Source organism: Salmo salar, chromosome ssa10 (assembly GCF_905237065.1).
Source record: "Salmo salar chromosome ssa10, Ssal_v3.1, whole genome shotgun sequence".
Taxonomy (NCBI): domain Eukaryota; kingdom Metazoa; phylum Chordata; class Actinopteri; order Salmoniformes; family Salmonidae; genus Salmo; species Salmo salar.
Window position 1 is genome coordinate 50,714,643 of NC_059451.1, and position 16,651 is coordinate 50,731,293.

General features: G+C 48.1%; 1 protein-coding gene across 1 annotated transcript; it reads left to right on the forward strand.

The window, feature by feature from the left end:
• Window positions 1-30: 30 nt before the first annotated feature.
• On the forward strand, window positions 31-9,865 carry LOC106560578 (prohibitin-2). Its single transcript, XM_045687904.1, has 10 exons — window positions 31-253; window positions 1,140-1,272; window positions 1,363-1,447; window positions 2,979-3,058; window positions 4,061-4,245; window positions 4,750-4,879; window positions 5,063-5,166; window positions 7,289-7,366; window positions 7,721-7,797; window positions 9,006-9,865. Exons 1-10 carry the CDS (start codon window positions 233-235, stop codon window positions 9,025-9,027), a joined length of 915 nt encoding a protein of 304 aa, XP_045543860.1. The 5' UTR covers window positions 31-232; the 3' UTR covers window positions 9,028-9,865.
• Window positions 9,866-16,651: the final 6,786 nt, after the last annotated feature.

A 16,651-nucleotide genomic window follows, 5' to 3' on the forward strand; every position in this document is an offset into this window, starting at 1 on the left:
ACATTCATGCATATTTTGACTAAGCTACTCAACACTTCAATAAACCCGTGGGCAGTTAACTTTGATTGTACTCCATTGAATGCAAGCTAGTTTCCTAAAATACAGACTAGCCTAGCCCACCACAGATCAGCTATGTAATTTTAGCTGCAGTGAACTTCAAGTCCCAGAAAGCCTTTCGCCTGAATGAGGAAAGTTGTCTGTGACGACCTTGGATATCGACTGCACTGCAAGCATGGCGAATAAAGAGCCCAACGTGAGTATTTAAAATAACTACCAACCATACTTACTATAGACATAGGGAAGAAATACTTGTTATAGTGTCAGCTTGTAGACGCTGTTTGTATTTCAGACACGTGTGTTATATATTATGACTTACAGGCTATGCTTGAGAGGAGAGAGAGAACTACCAGCGTAGCTAGCCAGTTAACCATAACTAACGTTAGTTATTAGCTAACCTGTGCTAGTTAAGACTCATATCCTCTGCAATGCTTGACAACTAGCTATCAAATAGAGCAAGTATTTTTTTTAATTCCATATAGAAGCTAAGGTTTGCCAATGCCAATTTTAGCTAAAAAGCTAGAAACAGGCCAGTTCTCATGCATCAGATGCTAATTAGCTAGCTAACTTAAATGTCTTTGATAATATTTGCTAGTTAGTTCTTTCTGAAGTATGGGCAAATATTGGTATTTGGATTAACAGACGAGCCTAACAGGCAGTTAGCAAAATATAACTAGTTAGCAGAACCAACCCATTCCAAGTCATTCATTCAATGTCATCACACATACAGATAATTTGCCTACCCGTTTCTACGTGGATTTAAGTGCTGCTTAAACGTAAACGTGACTAGTTTACATGCACATTCATTACTCATTGACCTGCACAATCCAGTTCTGTTATAAATGGTCAAGAATATTCGAGGTGAATATGAATGGCAGGCATTGTCCTGGACACAAGTACCCCTCAAGACCACCAGATGGGGGAGTGGTGTTAACTAGCTGGACCATAACAAGAAGCCCTCCAAATCGCCCAATGTATTACTGGCCTAATAAATGAACAACTGTGGAGGAAGCCATGTAGTAATTGTGGAGAAAGGCTCTCTGTCAGATACCTAACATCACGTCCTTGTTCTGTCTTCCCAGCGCTTCCTGACACATCTGCGGGACCTGGCCGGTCGTATGTCTGGCGCGGGGGGCAAGGGAGCAGGGATAGGTATCAAGCTGCTCATTGGTGCTGGAGCTCTGGCCTATGGTGTCAAAGAGGCTACATTCACAGGTAGGCTTAACCTCTGGCAGTGGAATGGGTAACACTTATCACAATCATGAGTGCACCCCTCTAATGTTGTGTGAAATGATTTGTTCCCAGTGGATGGAGGTCAGAGAGCGATCATCTTCAACAGAATTGGGGGGATGCAGATGGACACAGTGCTGGCTGAGGGACTGCACTTCAGGTACGCTGGACTCTGTCTCGGGGGTTTATCATAAAGCCAGGGTCGTCATGTTCGGTAGGCTCCAACTTGAAACAAAACTAAATTCACATCAAATCAAAATCACATTTATTTATATAGCCCTTCTTACATCAGCTGATATCTCAAAGTGCTGTACAGAAACCCAGCCTAAAATCCCAAACAGCAAGCAATGCAGGTGTAGAAGCACAGTGGCTAGGGAAAAACTCCCTAGGAAGAAACCTAGAGCGGAACCAGGCTATGAGGGGTGGCCAGTCCTCTTCTGGCTGTGCCGGGTGGAGATTATAACAGAGCATGGCCAAGATGTTCATAAATGACCCGCATGGTCAAATAATAATAATCACAGTGGTTGTAGAGGGTGCAACAGGTCAGCACCTCAGGAGTAAGTATCAGTTGGCTTTTCATAGCCGATCATTCAGAATATCTCTACCGCTCCTGCTGTCTCTAGAGAGTTGAAAACAGCAGGACTGGGACAGGTAACACATCCGGTGAACAGGTCAGGGTTCCATAGCTGCAGGCAGGACAGTTGAAACTAGAGCAGCAGCACGGCCAGGTGGACTGGGGACAGCAAGGAGTCATCATGCCAGGTAGTCCTGAGGCATGGTCCTCGGGCTCAGGTTCTCCGAGAGAGAGCATACTTCAATTCACACAGGACAGCGGATAAGACAGGAGGAATACTCCAGATATAACAGACTGACCCTAGCCCCCCGACACAAACTACTGCAGCATAAATACTGGAGGCTGAGACAGGAGGGGTCAGGAGACACTGGCCCAATCCAACGATACCCCCGGACAGGGCCAAACAGGCAGGATATAAACCCACCCACTTTGCCAAAGCACAGCCCCCACACCACTAGAGGGATACCTTCAACCACCAACTTACCATCCTGAGACAAGGCTGAGTATAGCCCATAAATCTCCGCCACGGCACAATCCAAGGGTGGACGCCAACCCAGACAGGAAGACCACGTCAGTGACTCAACCCACTCAAGTGATGCACCCCTCCTAGGGACAGCATGGAAGAGCACCAGTAAGCCAGTGATTCAGCCCCTGTAATAGGGTTAGACGCAGAGAATCCCAGTGGAGAGAGGGGAACCGGCCAGGCAGAGACAGCAAGGGCGGTTCGTTGCTCCAGTGCCTTTCCGTTCACCTTCACACTCCTGGGCCAGACTACACTCAATCATAGGACCTACTGAAGAGATAAGTCTTCAGTAAAGACTTAAAGGTTGAGACCGAGTCTTCGTCTCTCACATGGATAGGCAGACCATTCCATAAAAATGGAGCTCTATAGGAGAAAGCCCTGCCTCCAGCTGTTTGCTTAGAAATTCTAGGGACAGTAAGGAGGCCTGCGTCTTGTGACCGTAGCGTACGTGTAGGTATGTACGGGAGGACCAAATCGGAAAGATGAGTAGGAGCAAGCTCATGTAATGCTTTGTAGGTTAGCAGTAACACCTTGAAGTCAGCCCTTGCCTTAACAGGACCATATTGTAAGTGAACAGTTTTTGTTGTTCTTCAGGTTACCATGGATCCAGTACCCAATCATCTATGACATCAGAGCCAGGCCCAGGAAGATCGCTTCACTAACTGGAAGTAAAGGTACATGATGGCAGAAATGGAGGGATGGACACATGTAGACCAATACATTTTGTCCAGCAGATCAGTAAAGATGTGATGTCTTTTTTTGAACCTTTTATTTAAATAGGCAAGTCAGTTAAGAACAAATTCTTATTTCCAATGACGGCCTACCCCGGCCAAACCCGGACGACGCTGTGCCTGTTGTGATACAGCCCTGTCTCTGTTTCCCTGTCTCTGTTTCTCTGTTTCCCTGTCTCTGTTTCCCTGTCTCTGTTTCTCTGTTTCCCTGTCTCTGTTTCCCTGTCTCTGTTTCTCTGTTTCCCTGTCTCTGTTTCCCTGTCTCTGTTTCTCTGTTTCCCTGTCTCTGTTTCCCTGTCTCTGTTTCCCTGTCTCTGTTTCTCTGTTTCCCTGTCTCTGTTTCTCTGTCTCTGTTTCCCTGTCTCTGTCTCTGTTTCCCTGTCTCTGTTTCCCTGTCTCTGTCTCTGTTTCCCTGTCTCTGTTTCCCTGTCTCTGTCTCTGTTTCCCTGTCTCTGTTTCTCTGTTTCCCTGTCTCTGTTTCCCTGTCTGTCTCTGTTTCCCTGTCTCTGTCTCTGTTTCCCTGTCTCTGTCTCTGTTTCCCTGTCTCTGTTTCCCTGTCTCTGTTTCCCTGTCTCTGTTTCCCTGTCTCTGTTTCCCTGTCTCTGTTTCCCTGTCTCTGTTTCCCTGTCTCTGTTTCCCTGTCTCTGCCTCTGTTTCCCTGTCTCTGCCTCTGTTTCCCTGTCTCTGCCTCTGTTTCCCTGTCTCTGTCTCTGTTTCCCTGTCTCTGTTTCCCTGTCTCTGTCTCTGTTTCCCTGTCTCTGTTTCCCTGTCTCTGTTTCCCTGTCTCTGTCTCTGTTTCCCTGTCTCTGTTTCCCTGTCTCTGTTTCCCTGTCTCTGTTTCTCTGTTTCCCTGTCTCTGTTTCTCTGTTTCCCTGTCTCTGTTTCCCTGTCTCTGTTTCCCTGTCTCCCTGTCTCTGTTTCCCTGTCTCTGTTTCCCTTGTGTAGATCTGCAGATGATAAACATTGGTCTGCGTGTGCTGTCTCGTCCCGTGGCCGCCAACCTGCCTGCCATGTACCAGCAGCTGGGGAAAGACTATGACGAGAGAGTACTACCCTCCATCGTCAACGAGGTGCTAAAGAGCGTGGTGGCCAAGTTCAATGCCTCACAGCTCATTACTCAGAGAGCACAGGTACGGCACAGGGACTCCCACACAGGTAGCCTACAGTTCATCTCAGAGAGCACAGGAACTGCCACACAGGTAGGCTACAGTTCATCTCAGAGAGCACAGGGACTCTCACACAGGTAGCCTACAGCTCATCTCAGAGAGCACAGGTAAGGTAGCCTACAGTTCATCTCAGAGAGCACAGGAACTGCCACACAGGTAGGCTACAGTTCATCTCAGAGAGCACAGGGACTCTCACACAGGTAGCCTACAGCTCATCTCAGAGAGCACAGGTAAGGTAGCCTACAGTTCATCTCAGAGAGCACAGGTAAGGTAGCCTACAGTTCATCTCAGAGAGCACAGGAACTACCACACAGAAGTGATGGATTATATGGGACCAAGGTTGTGTACTTTGCCGGTCTCTGCTTAAAAAATGGTCATACATTAGATTGACACGTGAACTCCTGCATATGTTCAGCCTTTTCCCTGAAGGTGTTTTATGAGTCTGCCGTGTTCCTGGCTCTACTGTAGGTGTCCTTGTTAATTCGCCGGGAGCTGTTTGAGAGAGCCAAAGACTTCAACATCATCCTGGACGATGTGGCCATCACAGAGCTGAGCTTCAGCAGGGAGTACACTGCTGCCGTAGAGGCCAAACAAGTTGGTACGTACCCATGTGTGTGTGTGTGTGTGTGTGTGTGTGTGTGTGTGTGTGTGTGTGTGTGTGTGTGTGTGGATGCGTACTTGTATGTGTTAGGTTGTCTGCATATGTGTGGGGGGGTTCTCAGTACGCTAACGTGTGTGTGAGAACATGCATTGGGTTGAAACAGCCTGTGTGTCTTTCCAGCCCAACAGGAGGCCCAGAGAGCCCAGTTCTACGTGGAGAAAGCCAAACAGGACCAGAGACACAAGATTATTCAGGCGGAGGGAGAGGCAGAGGCTGCCAAGATGGTAACACATTAACTTCACCACAACCTGCCAAGATGGTAACACATTAACTTCACCACAACCTGCCAAGATGGTAACACATTAACTTCACCACAACCTGCCAAGATGGTAACACATTAACTTCACCACAACCTGCCAAGATGGTAACACATTAACTTCACCACAACCTGCCAAGATGGTAACACATTAACTTCACCACAACCTGCCAAGATGGTAACACATTAACTTCACCACAACCTGCCAAGATGGTAACACATTAACTTCACCACAACCTGCCAAGATGGTAACACATTAACTTCACCACAACCTGCCAAGATGGTAACACATTAACTTCACCACAACCTGCCAAGATGGTAACACATTAACTTCACCACAACCTCTCTAGACAATCTGCGCCCTCCTCCTCACATGACTTCAAAACCGGATTATTCTGGTCTAAAATTGTTTTTTTATTGACTCTTAACGTATTGCCCAGACCCACCTGCTCACACCCCCTTCCATCAACTACATCACACCCTGCCCAGACCCACCTGCTCACACCCTGCCCAGACCCACCTGCTCACACCCTGCCCAGACCCACCTGCTCACACCCTGCCCAGACCCACCTGCTCACACCCTGCCCAGACCCACCTGCTCACACCCTGCCCAGACCCACCTGCTCACACCCTGCCCAGACCCACCTGCTCACACCCTGCCCAGACCCACCTGCTCACACCCTGCCCAGACCCACCTGCTCACCCCCCCATCAACTACATCACCCCTGCCCAGACCCACCTGCTCACACCCTGCCCAGACCCACCTGCTCTCACAGCCTGCCCAGACCCACCTGCTCTCACAGCCTGCCCAGACCCACCTGCTCTCACAGCCTGCCCAGACCCACCTGCTCTCACAGCCTGCCCAGACCCACCTGCTCTCACAGCCTGCCCAGACCCACCTGCTCTCACAGCCTGCCCAGACCCACCTGCTCTCACAGCCTGCCCAGACCCACCTGCTCTCACAGCCTGCCCAGACCCACCTGCTCTCACAGCCTGCCCAGACCCACCTGCTCTCACAGCCTGCCCAGACCCACCTGCTCTCACAGCCTGCCCAGACCCACCTGCTCTCACAGCCTGCCCAGACCCACCTGCTCTCACAGCCTGCCCAGACCCACCTGCTCTCACAGCCTGCCCAGACCCACCTGCTCACACCCCCTTCCATCAACTACATCACCCCTGCCCAGACCCACCTGCTCACAGCCTGCCCAGACCCACCTGCTCACAGCCTGCCCAGACCCACCTGCTCACAGCCTGCCCAGACCCACCTGCTCACAGCCTGCCCAGACCCACCTGCTCACAGCCTGCCCAGACCCACCTGCTCACACCCCCTTCCATCAACTACATCACCCCTGCCCAGACCCACCTGCTCTCACAGCCTGCCCAGACCCACCTGCTCACAGCCTGCCCAGACCCACCTGCTCACAGCCTGCCCAGACCCACCTGCTCACACCCCCTTCCATCAACTACATCACCCCTGCCCAGACCCACCTGCTCACAGCCTGCCCAGACCCACCTGCTCACAGCCTGCCCAGACCCACCTGCTCACAGCCTGCCCAGACCCACCTGCTCACCACCCCCATCAACTACATCACCCCTGCCCAGACCCACCTGCTCACACCCTGCCCAGACCCACCTGCTCACCCCCCCCCTCATCAACTACATCACCCCTGCCCAGACCCACCTGCCCACACCCCCTTCCATCAACTACATCACCCCTGCCCAGACCCACCTGCTCACACCCTGCCCAGACCCACCTCCTGTATCACTCTCCGCCACATGACCTCAAACTGCACCATTTTGTTTCTCTCCGTCGCCCACAAACTTTCAACATTTAGATAATAAAGCATGTGACCTTTCCGTTGTGTTAACGATGGAGGATTGGTTGATTTCCACTTAAGTACACGTTTTCCCAAGATTATTGACGAGAAAAGTATCGTCCAATCCATCGGGTATCTCACTGCACCTTCATATGCCATGTCTTGAAATATGCAGACAGACGGATTAAAACTAAATTGACATTGTAATACTTCTGACATATGTGAATTTCATTAAGTATTCTTCATTATGGCTCTTATGTGTTTGTGTTGTAGTTGGGGCAAGCAGTGACAAAGAATCCTGGATACCTGAAGCTTCGACGAATCAGAGCTGCCCAGGCCATAGCTAAGACGGTGAGTTGTAATCATGTCCTTGTTCCTGTATAAAGGAATTGGAGAGCAATGGCGTTATGTCCTCATAACTACTTTATTAATTCATTTAGGAGGATATCGGTACTCGACTTTTGATCTTATTGTTCCAGTCAGAATGGGGTCATTCATTTTAGCAGCCTGTTCTTGTTGTGGCTGTTTGGTTCTCATTGCTATGGTAACCCACAGTGCAGTTAGCTGGTTATATCGGTATCTTCCATTATTTTCTGAGCCAATAGGACTGAAGGAGGGTTGTTTACCCTCATACTGAGCTGCTACAAGACTAGCTCTGTGATGCTGTGTTTTCACCTGGGTGTTTTGTCTGTTATGTTGTCTCAGGTGGCAACGTCCCAGAACAAGGTGTACCTTTCCGCCGACAACCTGGTCCTCAACCTTCAAGACGACTCTTTTAACAAGTATGTTTGTCTTAGCTTCAGTCTCTCTTAGCTTCACTTCCACAACATCATGTCCTCGCCTGGCTCTGTCCTTTCTTGCATGGCTCAACACTACCCAGATGGTTTGTTTTAGTTTCCTCAAGCAGGGTTAGCTCTGACATGAGTGTTCACATCCACACTTTTGCACACTGTGTAGTGCATTACAGGTGCTGGGGAAAATCGATGGCAATATTGGGGAAAAATACATTCCTTCTCTATCACGTTACCTGTGGGAAATGTAGAAATTCCCTAAAGATGCTCTGGATTGTTTTGTGAAGTGGCTCTATACTAGCTCAAAGAGAACATGATTTTTAGCAAAACCATGATAGTTATGAATGCTCTTCTCACATTCCCTCCAGTGTGCATGTCGTGTCATTTTCACAGCTTTGACCTATGACCACCAGGAGTGTTCATTAGGCACGAAAATGGAAGACAGGCTGAAAACAGGGAAGGGCTATCCAACAAACGCTGTTTTCCTTACAAAACATGAACATGTTTTGTTACGGTGTCCGCTAATTGAACACGACCCTGGTCTTTGCTCTCCATCTCACTGCTTTGCCTGGTCACTGGAATGAGAATGACTCTGACCAGACTGTCTGTGCCACACTGAAATAATTCTCCTCTTATCTTAATGCTGCCAAGGATCTTTAGTGTCCATGTGTAGCTGTTCACAGAAACAGAGACACCGCCTGGTGCAGAAACAGAGACACCGCCTGGTGCAGAAACAGAGACACCGCCTGGTGCAGAAACAGAGACACCGCCTGGTGCAGAAACGCCTGTCATTCATAACTCATATACATGTTGTATATTATACAGTTGACAATAATGGCAAGACAAACGTAATGAGATATATTCAGAAACATGTCTTCAACCCTGTCCATCATGTGTGTTGACATGTTTACTGAAGTTAGTGTCTTGTCAAAGCCTTGAAGAAATGCTGAAAAATACTGATTTTCTTTTTCTTGCTCATGACTAAATCTCACGTCACCATTTTGTGTCATCCAACACTTTTTAGAGCACTTTTAAATAACATTTTAACCAAATCTTAAAAAAAAAAAAAATTGCTGTTATGTGTTCCCCTTATGATTGCCTTATTGTGAATCCTCTTTGGTTTTAGAGAAGGAATATAAAGAATAGTATGTATGTATGTATCATTAACACGTGCATCCCCCTCTCTGCTTCCGTTTCAGTCTATCACTGGGAAAGAAGTAGGCTTTTGAGAAAGCCTCTAGCATTCCACCTGTCTGAGGCTACATCTACTGCTAAGACCTGTCTGTCCACCTGCCTATTAATCTGATTGTATCCAAGTGGTTTACCATCTCGCTGAAGAACACTCTAAAGCTTTGGCTGGCTCTGTACAGTCAACCTATGGGACTAGTGGTGTATATCTGACATGGCTAGGTGCAGATGGAACCTGCAAGGATGATATCATAATGGGATTTGGAATCAATAGTGTTTTGTGGAATCAAACCAAATGGCACTAGCCTATAACAACATAATCAGCTGCTTTGTTAACAATAAGCTCTATAGATGATGCTTTAGGAATCCTACTTGTTCTGTCTAGCCCTAGATGTGTTTATGTACATGTGTTGTTGAGAACAGCAGGACTAGGCTCTTGGGCTGCGTTTAGACAGGCAGCCCAATTCTGATCTATTTTTATTTTTTACTAATTGGTCTTTTGATTAATCAGATCAGCTCTGAAAATAATCTGGTGTGATTGGTCAAAAGACCAATTGGTAGACAAAATATCTGAATTGGGCTGCTGTTCTAAACTCAGCCTTGGTGCATCAGATGTGTACTAATGACCTAAGTCCTCTCTTTTCTATGAAACTACTGCTGGGACTAGCTGCCCTCTCTCATTGTGTTAAATGACGACCATATTATCTGATACACCTCTGCTGTTGGACAGTACTACTCCTCGTGGCGATCAAGGGTCTGCCAAAATGATTCCATCCACTAGTTTGGAGCTGACAGAAAGGCTTTGCCCTTCTAAGTGTTATTACATTGTTCACTGTTGACGTGACTAAAAATAAACAGGGACTGCACAGTATATGTTTTATTTCAAGATCTTTTTACATGTTCGTGTGTGTGTGCAAGTGCATGTTTGTTTTGGAAAAAACACACATTATGTAAGTACTATTGCAAAATTGCTTGCTATTCTCCACATTCAGGTTTTCTGAGAAACGAAATGATCCCATGACTGAAACAGACGTATTGGATAACAGTACAGCCTGTTATTGTACTAGGGAGATCTTTAGCTGTACTTCTGCAGTGGGGTTAAAGCCGCTACATGACTTTCCTTTAATGGATTGAATGTGTTGTTGCCGTATCCTCCCCTAGGGAGGGGAATCGAACATATAAATACTTGTTGACTAACAAATGCACTTATGTTTAATCCTGGGCTGTGTTCATTGGGCATAAACAAGAAGGAACATTTTCAAAATGGAACCACGAACGTTCCAAATGCACAAGTAGCCTACATATAGACAAATTTTGTCCCGCTTAAATAGTTTTTGCTTTCTGCCTCTGGCCTGTATGACATCAGTCTCTGAATGTGGGCCATATAGTAGGGGTGGGGACCTCACGGTAAGATATGTATTGTTATTCAAACCTGGGATTTTTATTTATTTATTGTGATTCGGTGTTCCAAACCTATTTCTTACTCTATGTCTGCTGCAGAGGGACAAGAGAGCCATGAGAAAATTAGTTTAGTCATGGAAATAAGTGCTGAAACCGAATTGGCTTCCTATTTAAAAAGATGGAGAACAAACTGAAGGAAAAATCCTGGAGTTCTGGTCCATGTTCAGCCAACTGGTGCACCATTTTTTTTTGAGATGGGATATACATGGTATTAGGAAAATATTCACACCCCTTCACTTTAGCCACATTTTGGTACATTACAGCCTTACTCTAAAATTGATTAAATTGTTTTTTTCCACTTCAGTCTACACAACACCCCATAATGAAAAATAAACATATTTAGACAAACTCAAATTTATAAAGCCCTTCTTACATCAGCTGATGTCACAAAGTGCTGTACAGAAACCCAGCCTAAGACACCAAACAATCCAGGTTTAGAAGCACAGTGGCTAGGAAAAACTCCTGAGAAAGGCTGGAACCTAGGAAGAAACCTAGAGAGGAACCAAGCTATGAGGGGTGGCCAGTTCTCTTCTGGCTGTGCTGGGTGGAGATAACAGAACATGGACAAGATGCTCAAATGTTCATAGATGACCAGCAGTGTCAAATAATAATAATCACAGTGGTTGTAGAGGGTGCAACAGGTCAGCACCTCAGGAGTAAAATGTCAGTTGGCTTTTCATAGCTCATCATTCAGAGTATCTCTACCGCTCATGCTATCTCTAGAGAGTTGAAAACAGCAGGTCTGGGACAGGTGGCACGTCCTGTGAACAGGTCAGGGTCCCATAGCCGCAGGCAGAACAGTTGAAACTGGAGCAGCAGCACGACCAGGTGGACTGGGGTCAGCGAGGAGTCATCAGGCCAGGTAGTCCTGAGGCATGGTCCTCGGGCTCAGGTCCTCCGAGAGAAAGAAAATTAGAGAGAGCATACTTAAATTCACACAGGACAGCGGATTAGACAGGAGAAATAGTCCAGATATAACAGACTGACCCTAGCCCCCCAACACAAACTACTGCAGCATAACTACTGGAGGCTGAGACGGGAGGGGTCGGGACACATTCTGGCCCTGTTCGACGATACCCCCGGACAGGGCCAAACAGGCAAGATATAACCCAACCCCCATTGCCAAAGCACAGCCCCAACACCACTAGAGGGATAACTTCAATCACCAACTTACTATCCTGAGACAAGGCTGAGTATAGCCCACGAAGATCTCCCCCACGGCACGAACCCAAGGGGGGGCACCAACCTGGACAGGAAGATCACGTCAGTGACTCAACCCACTCAAGTGACGCACCCCTCCTAGGTACGGCATGGAAGAGCACCAGTAAGCCAGTGACTCAGCCCCTGTAAAAGGGTTTGAGGCAGAGAATCCCAGTGGAGAAGCAGTGAAACTGATCACATAAGTATTCAGACCCTTTACACAGTACTTTGTTGAAGCACCTTTGGCAGCGATTACAGCCTCGAGGCTTCTTTGGTATGACTCTACAAACTTGGCACACCTGTATTTGGGGAGTTTCTCAGATTCTTCTCTGCAGATCATCTCAAGCTATGTCTGGTTGGATGGGGAGCTTTGCTGCTCAGCTACTTTCAGGTCTCTCCAGAGATGTTTGATCAGGTTCAAGTCCGGGCTCTGGCTGAGCCTCTCAAGGACATTCAGAGACTTGTCACAAAGCCCTCTTGGCTGTGTGATTAGAGTTGTTGTCCTGTTGGAAGGTGAACCTTTGCTCCAGTCTGAGGTCCTGAGCGCTCTGGAACAGGTTTTCATCAAGGATCTCTCAGTACTTTGCTCCGTTAATCTTTCCCTCGATCCTGACTAGTCTCCCAGTCCCTACCGCTAAAAAACATCCCCACAGCATGATGCTGCCACCACCATGCTTCACCGTAGGAATGATATTGGGCAGATGATGACCCGTGCCCTCTTTCTTCCAGACGTGACGCTTGGCATTCAGGCCAAAAAGTTCAATCTTGGTTTCATCAGACCAGAGAATCTTGTTTCTCATGGTCTGAGAGTCCTTTAGGTGCCTTTTGGCAAACTTCAAGCAGGCTGTCATGTGCCTTTTATTGAGGAGTGGCTTCTGTCTGGACAGTTCTCCCATCTCCACAGAGGAACTCTGGAGCTCTGTCAGAGTGACCATCGAGTTCTTGGTCACCTCCCTGACCAAGGCCCTTCTCCCCTGATTGCTCAGTTTGAGTGGGCAGCCACCGCTAGGAAGAGTATTGGTGGTTCCAAACGTCTTCCATTTAAGAATGATGGAGGCCACTGTGTTCTTAGGGACCTTCAATGCTGCAAAAATGTTTTGGTATCCTTCCCTAGATCTGTGCCTCGACACAATCCTGTCTCGGAGCTCTACGGACAATTCCTTCGAACTCATGGCTTGGTTTTTGCTCTGGCATCCACTGTCAACTGTGGGACCTTTATATGGACAGGTGTGTGCCTTTCCAAAACATGTCCAATCAATTGAATTTACCACAGGTGGACTCCAAGTTGTAGAAACATTTTAAGGATGATCAATGGAAACATAATGCACCTGAGCACAATTTCAAGTTTATTGTCGTTTTTTTCCCCTCCATCTCTACCCGATAACATCAGCTTCTGAATCTGGGCCCACTGTTCTTCCTCTGTGGCCTAAATAACATCAGCCTCTGAATCTGGGCCCACTGTTGTTCTTCTGTGGCCTAAATAACATCAGCCCCTGAATCTGGGCCCACTGTTCTTCCTCTGTGGCCTAAATAACAGCAGCCTCTGAATCTGGGCCCACTGTTCTTCCTCTGTGGCCTAAATAACATCAGCCTCTGAATCTGGGCCCACTGTTCTTCCTCTGTGGCCTAAATAACATCAGCCTCTGAATCTGGGCCCACTGTTGTTCTTCCTCTGTGGCCTAAATAACATCAGCCTCTGAATCTGGGCCCACTGTTCTTCCTCTGTGGCCAAAATAATCTCAGCCTCTGAATCTGGGCCCACTGTTCTTCCTCTGTGGCCTAAATAACATCAGCCTCTGAATCTGGGCCCACTGTTCTTCCTCTGTGGCCTAAATAACATCAGCTTCTGAATCTGGGCCCACTGTTCTTCCTCTGTGGCCTAAATAACATCAGCCTCTGAATCTGGGCCCACTGTTCTTCCTCTGTGGCCTAAATAACATCAGGCTCTGAATCTGGACCCACTGTTCTTCCTCTCTGGCCTAAATAACATCAGCCTCTGAATCTGGGCCCACTGTTCTTCCTCTGTGGCCTAAATAACAGCAGCCTCTGAATCTGGGCCCACTGTTCTTCCTCTGTGGCCTAAATAACAGCAGCCTCTGAATCTGGGCCCACTGTTCTTCCTCTGTGGCCTAAATAACCTCAGCCTCTGAATCTGGGCCCACTGTTCTTCCTCTGTGGCCTAAATAACATCAGCCTCTGAATCTGGGCCCACTGTTCTTCCTCTGTGGCCTAAATAACATCAGCTTCTGAATCTGGGCCCACTGTTCTTCCTCTGTGGCCTAAATAACATCAGCCTCTGAATCTGGGCCCACTGTTGTTCCTCTGTGGCCTAAATAACATCAGCCTCTGAATCTGGGCCCACTGTTCTTCCTCTGTGGCCTAAATAACATCAGCCTCTGAATCTGGGCCCACTGTTCTTCCTCTGTGGCCTAAATAACATCAGCCTCTGAATCTGGGCCCACTGTTCTTCCTCTGTGGCCAAAATAACCTCAGCCTCTGAATCTGGGCCCACTGTGCTTCCTCTGTGGCCTAAATAACATCAGCCTCTGAATCTGGGCCCACTGTTCTTCCTCTGTGGCCTAAATAACATCAGCCTCTGAATCTGGGCCCACTGTTCTTCCTCTGTGGCCTAAATAACATCAGCCTCTGAATCTGGGCCCACTGTTCTTCCTCTGTGGCCAAAATAACCTCAGCCTCTGAATCTGGGCCCACTGTTCTTCCTCTGTGGCCTAAATAACCTCAGCCTCTGAATCTGGGCCCACTGTTCTTCCTCTGTGGCCTAAATAACATCACTATTAATCTGGTTGTGGTTATGTGCCCCTACAGGGAGAGAAGTCATCTATAGTATATTTACTTTATGTTGTATATAAGAAGTTTCCCTTAGGCACAGATCTAGGACCATCTTACCCTGGCCTCCCCTATTTCTAATCTTTACTACTAGGGGGAATGCAAAACTAACCTTATATCAGTGGTGGGGGGGGTATTTTTAATAAAGTACTCCGTTATGACACAATCCATTCTACTGTCCCCCAGCAAGATGTAATCACGTACTGCTCTCCCATTAGTTTATTTGTATTTGCATTCTTTAAAGGGCACCAATGAGTTGCGTAAATCGTAAGGAAAACATGGGAAGTGGTATTTTTGGAAGGGTGTCTGCTTTTGCTCAACATGCTAAAACTAACTGAACATTGTAGAGTAGGGGTGGGTAATAATTCTATTGTTTTTACCCCTTTTTTTTCCCTCCCCCAATTTTCCAATCGGTAGTTCAGTCTTGTCTCATAGTTGCAACTCTCGTACGGACTCAGGACAAACCAAGGCCGAGAGCCGTGCGTTCTCCAACGACAAGTCCTTGCTCTATGACGTGGTGCAGTTACAACGTGTCCAGGTAGTTCCACCTTTTCCCCACCTGATGGCGCCCCTTGCAAAGCTATGGAACTCCTTAAACCTTGATATAATCTAGGGACACTGCAGAGAAGCCATGGCCGTTATTTGATCAAATCTTATAATGTAATAATTTTCGGGCTTCATGCAATCCCATGACATAATTTAACAATGCAGGTTTGTAAGTCATAACACAGACATGCTGCTGCTGTGAATGTGCACTGCCGTGAATGATTATGTGTTGTGCAGTCTGTGTGCAATGAAGGTTATGTTTCTGCATGTGTGTTTGCCAGGATGCTTGTAGACGTACTGCATGCAGGAGTGGTTTAGAGGTAATTCTCTGTTTAATGGGTTAGTTTTGACCACAGGCGGCACCTGTTCCTGTGTGCTGGCTGCCTGTTCCTGTGTGCTGGCTGCCTGTTCCTGTGTGCTGGCTGCCTGTTCCTGTGCGCTGGCTGCCTGTTCCTGTGCGCTGGCTGCCTGTTCCTGTGCGCTGGCTGCCTGTTCCTGTGCGCTGGCTGCCTGTTCCTGTGCACTGGCTGCCTGTTCCTGTGCACTGGCTGCCTGTTCCTGTGTGCTGACTGCCTGTGTGCTGACTGCCTGTGTGCTGGCTGCCTGTTCCTGTGCACTGGCTGCCTGTTCCTGTGCACTGGCTGCCTGTTCCTGTGCACTGGCTGCCTGTTCCTGTGCGCTGGCTGCCTGTTCCTGTGCGCTGGCTGCCTGTTCCTGTGCGCTGGCTGCCTGTTCCTGTGCGCTGGCTGCCTGTTCCTGTGCGCTGGCTGCCTGTTCCTGTGTGCTGGCTGCCTGTGTGCTGGCTGCCTGTGTGCTGGCTGCCTGTGTGTTGGCTGCCTGTGTGCTGGCTGCCTGTTCCTGTGCACTGGCTGCCTGTTTGCTGGCTGCCTGTTCCTGTGAGTAGACTACTATTACAGGCAGTTCCGAATATGCATCTTTCTCTTACTCTCTCTCCCTCCCCTTCTTGACTCCCTATCCCCTCCCCCTCTCTCTCCCTCCCCTTTTTCACTCCCTTTCCCTCTCCTGCTCTCTCCCTCCCCTTTTCTCTATCTCCCTCCCCATCCCCCCTCTTTCACTCTCTCTTCCTGTCCCCTTTCCTGTTCATTCGCTCACTCAGAGCAAAAGGGGGGGTGCAGCAGCTTACTGCTCAGCTGGTGTGTTTCCATAGAAACACTGACCTCACGCTGTGACAGGCGATCTGGGCCGGTTGCCATGGTGATCTGCTGTGACATCAAACCTGAGCCTCTAGTTGCCATGATACCACACCTACCGGCTCAGCAGCAGCTATTTCAGTCCTAGTCTTTGAGCCTTATTACAATGTTCCAGTTTTTACACAGCGCCATATTGTGTTCTGTGTTCTCATTCTGTCCTTGGCTGCGTGTGCTGCAGAGTGCAGTAGCCTACATGCAGGAAAGGATCTGTGTTCTGACAGTGGTTGCCCGTCTCTCATTTATAGGTGTACGTACTATGTACGACCACAGTAACGCAGATGTAATGGGAATATACAATCACTGTCTGGACTGTATCCCCATTACATCAGCTACTGTCTATTGGAGCGTCTGTGTGTCTGGTAGAGCGAATGAGGGTAAGTGTGTGTGTGTGT

Bases quoted from the DNA above. Each gene is read 5' to 3' on its own strand.
- LOC106560578 (XM_045687904.1), top strand. From the start codon at position 233: ATGGCGAATAAAGAGCCCAAC. The intron at 1,448-2,978 runs GTACGCTGGACT...GTTGTTCTTCAG, and splicing joins GCTGAGGGACTGCACTTCAG to GTTACCATGGATCCAGTACC. The intron at 3,059-4,060 runs GTACATGATGGC...TCCCTTGTGTAG, and splicing joins TTCACTAACTGGAAGTAAAG to ATCTGCAGATGATAAACATT.